The 7,319-nt window shown below is 42.1% G+C and overlaps 1 protein-coding gene across 1 annotated transcript; it reads right to left on the bottom strand.

The window, feature by feature from the left end:
- Positions 1-824: 824 nt before the first annotated feature.
- LOC125035793 (dentin sialophosphoprotein-like) lies at positions 825-2,705 on the bottom strand. The gene is made up of 4 exons (XM_047628008.1): positions 2,638-2,705; positions 2,432-2,436; positions 1,123-1,888; positions 825-930 (listed from the first exon to the last, which is right to left on the bottom strand). Exons 1-4 carry the CDS (start codon positions 2,703-2,705, stop codon positions 825-827), a joined length of 945 nt encoding a protein of 314 aa, XP_047483964.1.
- Between the last annotated feature and the right edge of the window lie 4,614 nt (positions 2,706-7,319).

Here is a 7,319-nt window from a genome sequence, read left to right on the forward strand (position 1 = left end):
CCTTTCAGCATGTCACTCGAAATCCCCGGCGGCCACAGTGACGGTATTCACGAGACTGCTCTTTGCGATGTCGTCTATGATTTGCGCTGTTGCCACGTCTCAAAGTGGATACTGCTTATTTAAACAATTCCTTATTTTGTTATAGATCCTATGTTGATATTGTGATGTATTATTCATTTTATCTTTTATATCAAAATATACAAAGAGCCTTTTGTTTCAACCCAGAGGCTAACAAAAGGGGGAAAATGTCTCAACAGGTTCAAATAATGCGCGCACAAATGGTAAACATGTTTGGGGATTGATCAAAGTGTTTGGGGTTTGCGGCCGGTGCCTTCTTCCTTTCATTTTCCTCTATCTTTCCGCACTTCCTTCTCTTTTATATCCCCAACCGGCCCTTCGTTAATAAACTACTCTACCTCATTTGAGACTTTTACACACACACACACACACACACACACACACACACACACACACACACACACACACACACACACACACACACACACACACACACACACACACACACACACACAGTGCTTATATATATATATATATATATATATATATATATATATATATATATACACATGTGAGAAAGACAGAGAGAGAGGGTGGGAGTGCATGCCTTGGCAACGACCGCCCTCAAAGGACTCCTTGAAGATCTTACGCAAAGCAAGATGCTTCAGCGCTTCCCGAACTTTCGAGGCGTGATCGTTGTTGCAACTCCTTGGCAACAAACAGTGTGCAAGTTAGACCGCTATGAGCTCCATTGCTATTGAAATTAAGTCTCTGTCAAGTGTTCAAAGGAGGCGTGGTCTGGAGTCTCAGCCCTGAGAGTCTTTCGAATCGCAGTCTTTCGAGTCTCTAGATTTACGGTCCTCTGAGTCTTTCGAGTCAAAAGGCTCGAGTCTTTTCAATGAAAATCTGAGTCTTTCGAGTCAAAAGGCTCGAGTCTTTTCAATTAAAATCTGAGTCTTTTGAGTCAAAAGGCTCTGCGTCTTTTAAATGAAAATCTGAGTCTTTTGAGTCAAAAAAGAGTCTTTTAAATGAAAATCTGAGTCTTTTGAGTCAAAATCCTCTTGAGTCTTTTAAATGAAAATCTGAGTCTTTTGAGTCAAATGCCCTGCGTCTTTTAAATGAAAATCTGAGTCTTTTGAGTCAAAATGCCCTGCGTCTTTTAAATGAAAATCTGAGTCTTTTGAGTCAAAATGCCCTGCGTCTTTTAAATGAAAATCTGAGTCTTTTGAGTCAAAATGCCCTGCGTCTTTTAAATGAAAATCTGAGTCTTTTGAGTCAAAATGCCCTGCGTCTTTTAAATGAAAATCTGAGTCTTTTGAGTCAAAATGCCCTGCGTCTTTTAAATGAAAATCTGAGTCTTTTGAGTCAAAATGCCCTGCGTCTTTTAAATGAAAATCTGAGTCTTTTGAGTCAAAATGCCCTGCGTCTTTTAAATGAAAATCTGAGTCTTTTGAGTCAAAATGCCCTGCGTCTTTTAAATGAAAATCTGAGTCTTTTGAGTCAAAATGCCCTGCGTCTTTTAAATGAAAATCTGAGTCTTTTGAGTCAAAATGCCCTGCGTCTTTTAAATGAAAATCTGAGTCTTTTGAGTCAAAATGCCCTGCGTCTTTTAAATGAAAATCTGAGTCTTTTGAGTCAAAATGCCCTGCGTCTTTTAAATGAAAATCTGAGTCTTTTGAGTCAAAATGCCCTGCGTCTTTTAAATGAAAATCTGAGTCTTTTGAGTCAAAATGCCCTGCGTCTTTTAAATGAAAATCTGAGTCTTTTGAGTCAAAATGCCCTGCGTCTTTTAAATGAAAATCTGAGTCTTTTGAGTCAAAATGCCCTGCGTCTTTTAAATGAAAATCTGAGTCTTTTGAGTCAAAATGCCCTGCGTCTTTTAAATGAAAATCTGAGTCTTTTGAATCAAAATCTTCTGAATCTTAAAAAGCTTATCAGCCTTTCTAATCCTAATCGTCTGAGTCATTCGAATCACAGATCAAGTCACAGTTTTTTTTTTTTTTTTTTTTTTTTTTTTTTTTTTGTCTTTCGGGAAACACTCCTGAGAGGTCACAGACTCTCACGAGCCACACAGACAGCCAGGCAGACAGACACAGACAGACAGATAGAGTCAGGGATGATATGATAAGCCAAACCGACAGATTATCAAGCAAGATAATACAAATCTTACATCATATTGCAGCCATTGTTGTAAGCTATTGCTGTAAGCTATTGTTGTAGGTTACCGGTTTGACAAGTTCACGGTTATGACGCCAGTTTACCTCCCTCGTTTACAAGGTTTACACGATAGATAATGAGTGAGATAATTGACCAGCTTTGTGGTTGGTTCTGTTATCAACTATTGATATTCTTCCTGTCATTATATCGATTTTTATAATATCCAATTCAATAGTCAACGTTGATTACCAATTACCTCCTCTAATGCGTATACACCACACGGTTTATTTTGTATTGTGTTGACAAAGACATTACAATAAGTCTTGTAGAAATGATCAAAATACATACACGTAAAGATATTATATTCGCTGCATCACCTTCAGAGCCGAAATCTCATCCGCTCCGCCCGCCATTCTCACACTGCATACACCCAATTAAGAGTTATCGGTTGTTCATTTTCACCGTGGAATTATCAGTCTCTTGTTGGACCAGCTGGTGACTTCCGGGGAACATCTCAGTCCGGGGAACATCTCAGTCCTCAGTCCAATGCGGATTCTGTGCGTCTTGACAAGCTATGCTAATGAAGGCAAGGGATAGGCTACAATATTCTGCAATATTCCTGTTATACGAAGTCAGTCACTCTGCCATTTATGACTGTAAGGATTCACCAATGAGTGCCAGAGAGAGAGAGAGAGAGAGAGAGAGAGAGAGAGAGAGAGAGAGAGAGAGAGAGAGAGAGAGAGAGAGAGAGAGAGAGAGAGAGAGAGAGAGAGAGAGATAAAGATAAAGATAGAGATAGAGATAGAGATAGAGATAGAGATAGAGAGACAGACAGACAGACAGACAGACAGACAGACAGACAGACAGACAGACAGACAGACAGACAGACAGACAGACAGACAGACAGACAGACAGACAGAGATAATATTAAAAAAGTGACAAAAATAAAAAAATAAAATAGACAGACAAAAAAGAAACGCAATTAAAAGAAAATAGGAAAGGGAAATGAATAAGGGCGAAGGAGTAAAAAAAGAAAAGAAAAAAACAAACAGCAATAAGATGGCTAAGAGCAAACAAACGGAATATAAGAGAGATGAAAAGGGGGGAAAGGGAGAAATCTATATGTCGAGTGTTTGTCGCGGATCGTGGATGGAGGAGATGATGCTTGAGGGCGAGAGATGGAGAAGATGAGCCGCGGGAGGAGTTTGTTTGTTAGCGTGTGTGTGTGTGTGTGTGTGTGTGTGTGTGTGTGTGTGGTGTGTGTGTGTTTGTGGGGTGTGGTGTGTGTGTGTGTTGTGTGGTGTGTGTGTTGTTTTGTGTGTGTGTGGGGGTTATGGTTGTGGGGAGGAAAAAAAATAAAAAAAAAAAACCGTGGAATTATCAGTCTCTTGTTGGACCAGCTGGTGACTTGGGGAATCTCAGGGGGAAATCAGTCTAGTCCAATGGGATTCTGTGCGTCTTGACAAGCTATGTAAGAAGGAGGGATGGTACAATATTCTGAATTCTGTTTACGAGCAGTCACTTGCCTTTAGACTGAAGGTCACATGAGTGCAGAGAGAGAGAGATGAGAGATGAGAGAGAGAGAGAGAGAGAGAGAGGGGGAGAGAGAGAGTGATTGGTGAGAGAGAGAGAGAGATGAGAGAGGAGAGAGGAGAAGAGATAAAGATAAGATAGAGATAGATGATAGAGATAGAGATAGAGATAGAGAGACAGACAGACAGACAGACAGACAGACAGACAGACAGACAGACAGACAGACAGACGACAGACAGACAGAAAGACAGACAGACAGACAGACAGAGGATAATATAAAAAAGTGACAAAAATAAAAAAATAAAATAGACAGACAAAAAAGAAACGCAATTAAAAGAAAATAGGAAAGGGAAATGAATAAGGGCGAAGGAGTAAAAAAAAAGAAAAGAAAAAACAAACAGCAATAAGATGGCTAAGAGCAAACAAACGGAAATATAAGAGAGATGAAAAGGGGGGAAAGGAGAGAAAGAAATTATATGTCGAGTGTTTGTCGCGGATCGTGGATGGAGGAGATGATGCTTGAGGGCGAGAGATGGAGAAGATGAGCCGCGGAGGAGTTTGTTGTTAGCGTGTGTGTGTGTGTGTGTGTGTGTGGTGGTTTGAGTGTGTGTGTGTGTTGTGTGTTGTGGTGTTTGTGTGTGTGTTGGGAGTGTGGTGTGTGTGTGTGTGTGTGTGTGTGTGTGTGTGCAGTGTGGGGTGTTGTATGTGTGTTGTGGGAGAGAGAAGAAGTAGGAGATGAGAGACAGAGAGAGAGTTGAGGTTAGACGGAATCGATTGAGAGAGAGAGACGAGAGAGAGAGAGACTGATGAGAGAAGAGGAGAGAGAGAGGGAGAGAGAGAGGTGATGAGAGAGAAGAAGAAGAAGTAAACCTAGAGAGGGAGAAATATGAAGTAGACGAAAGAGAGAGAGAGAGGCAGAAAGAAGAAAGAAGAAAGCGAGAGAGAGAGAGAGAGAGAGATAAAGAAGTTGGCAATGAAGGAGAGAGGAGAGAGGAGAGAGAGATTGACGAGAGATGACGAGGATGAGAGAGAGATTAGATGAGAGAGAGTTGCGAGAGCTGAAGAAGCGCGAGAGCGAGAGCGAGAGCGAGAGCGAGAGCGAAAGCGAAAGCGAGAGCGAGAGCGAGAGCGAGAGCGAGAGCGAAAGCGAGAGAGGAAAGCGAGAGAGGAAAACGAGAGAGAGAATATGATAAAAACAGAAAGGTGAAGTATTTGTCGAGGCAGAGGCGAAAGAGGGGCATCATGAAGTGTTGATGAGTGCATGTGAGGAAACCGAAATTGAAACTTGAAATTTAAAATGAAGTGAAATTGAAATCGAAATTCAAAACAATATTCAAAACATGTACGTGTGTGTGTGTGTGTGTGTGTGTGTGTGTGTGTTTTTGTGTGTATGTGTGTGTGTGTGTGTGTGTTTTTGTGTGTGTTGTGTGTGTGGGGGTGTGTGTGTATGTGTGTATGTATGTGTATTTGTATATTGTATGTGGCTGTGTGTGTGTATTATAAGTACTATGTATATGTATATGTTTGATGATATTGAATATGTATATGTGTTATGTGTATGTGTATGTGTTATGTGTATGTGTTATGTGTATGTGTTATGTGTATGTGTATGTGTTGTGTTTGTGTTATGTTTTATGTGTATGGTTGGGTATGGTATGGTGTGGGTGTTTGGGGTGTGTGTGTGTGTGTGTGTGTTTTTTTGTTTTATGTGTATGTGTGTGTTTTGCGATTTTTTATTTTTGGGATGGGCCCTTTGTGTATTATAGGTTTATCGACGTTTACATGTTGTTGATTCTCTGCTTAACAAATGATTGCGTTTAACAGAATAATTACTTTCCATGACACTAGATAAATGAAAGGACCTGAAAAAAGGGAAAATTTAAAAAACGGGGTTTTTTTAAAGCGTTGGACCTAGTGAAATTTCCCTTTTGTGTATCTTATTTCTCTGTCTTTATCTACCTCTTATTTTCAAAACCTCTTCCTTCTCCTTCCCTCCTTCCCTCTTGGAAACCCCCCTCCCTTTCTTATTTTCCCTTTTTTCCTTTCCCCCTCTCTTCCCCCCTCCTTTTTTTCCCCCCTTTTATTTTTTCCCCCCCCTCCCTCCCTCTTTCCCTTTTTCCCTTCTGCCCCTTACCCTTTGTCCTTTTCTTTTCCTCTTAACCCCTTCCCCCCCTCCCTTTCCCTCTCCATCCTCCCCTCTTCCCCTCCTTCCTCCCTTCTTTTCCTTTTTCCCTCCTCTCCCTCTTTTCTCTCCCTCCCCTTTTCCCCTCTCCCTCTCCCTTCCCCTCCCCCTCCCCTTCCTTCCTTCCCCCCTCCTCCCCTTTCCCCCCTTTTTCCCTCCTCCCTCTCCCCCCCTTTCCTCCCTTCCCCACCTCCCTCCATCTCCTTCCCCCCCCCCCTCCGTCCCCCCTCCCTTCCCTTTTTTTCCCCCCCCCTCCCTCCCCCCCTCCCTCTCTCCCCCCTCCCCCCAAAAAAGCATTTCCCTGGCAAAGGCCCTCTCTACAGTTTTTGTTTCTCCCCGGGAAGGGCGAGCCCAAAATTTACGGGGGGCTTTTTTTCTGCCATTTCCCTCTCCCACCCCCCCCCCCCTACCCCCCTTTTAAACCCCCGCCCCCTCTAACCTTTCCCCCTCAAAAACCCCCCCCCTGATCCCCTAACCCCCTTTTTTCCTTTTTTCCTCCCAATCCTCTTATCCCCCTTTTCTTTCCTTTTTTTTCCCCTTTTCCCTTTTTTTCCCCCCTTTTTAAATTTTTTTTTTTTCCCTTTCCTTTTTTCTTCCTTTTTTTTTTTTCTTCTTCTTTCCCTTTTTTTTCTTCTTCTCCCCTTTTTTTATTTTCCCAAATTTATTTTTCCCCTTTTACTTCTCTTTCTTTTCCCCGCCTTTAAACTTTTATTTTTCATCTCCCTTCCCACTGCTCATTTTCCTCCCCCTTTCCCCCCCTCTCCCCTTTTTCCCCTGTTTTCATTTCTCTTTCCCCCCCACCCCCCCATACTCCGTCCCCATATGTCTTTTTTCTTTAAAGCTAATAAAATTTTTGTTTTTACTTCCTCTCTGGGATCTTTGGGTTTTTTTACTCTATACAGTACAAAACATACCGACATTTGACAGTAAGTATAGTACACTTTCACACATTTATCACCCCAAATTTTTTTAGATTATCTTAGGAATGAGGGGTTTAGCTTTACGAAAAAGAAGGGTTAAAAGAGAGAGAGAAGGGTTGGGGAAGGGGAGAAAAAAGAGTTTAAAAAGAGAGAGAGGAGGGGAGGAGATAGAGATTTGAGATAGGATGAGATAAGGGTAAAGTTTTGGCTAGAGTTTGAGATAAGATAGAGATGAGTTTGAGATTGAGGGTAGAGATAGAGATAGAGATAGAGACAGAGACAGAGGGAAGAGACAGGACAGGAAGAGAAAGAGCAGAGACAGAGACAGAGCGAGGGCAGAGACAGGGACAGAGACAGAGACAGAGAGGCAAGAAAGAACCCCCAAAAAGGGAGAGGGAAAAAAGAGGAGAGAGAGAGGGGAGAGAGGGACCGAGAGGAGGAGAGAGGAGAGAGAGGGAGAGGGGGAGAGAGGAAACAAGAAAGAACAAAGAGAGGAGAGAGATAGAAAG

The sequence above is a fragment of the Penaeus chinensis genome, chromosome 20 (genome assembly GCF_019202785.1).
Source record: "Penaeus chinensis breed Huanghai No. 1 chromosome 20, ASM1920278v2, whole genome shotgun sequence".
In the NCBI taxonomy this organism is placed as follows: domain Eukaryota; kingdom Metazoa; phylum Arthropoda; class Malacostraca; order Decapoda; family Penaeidae; genus Penaeus; species Penaeus chinensis.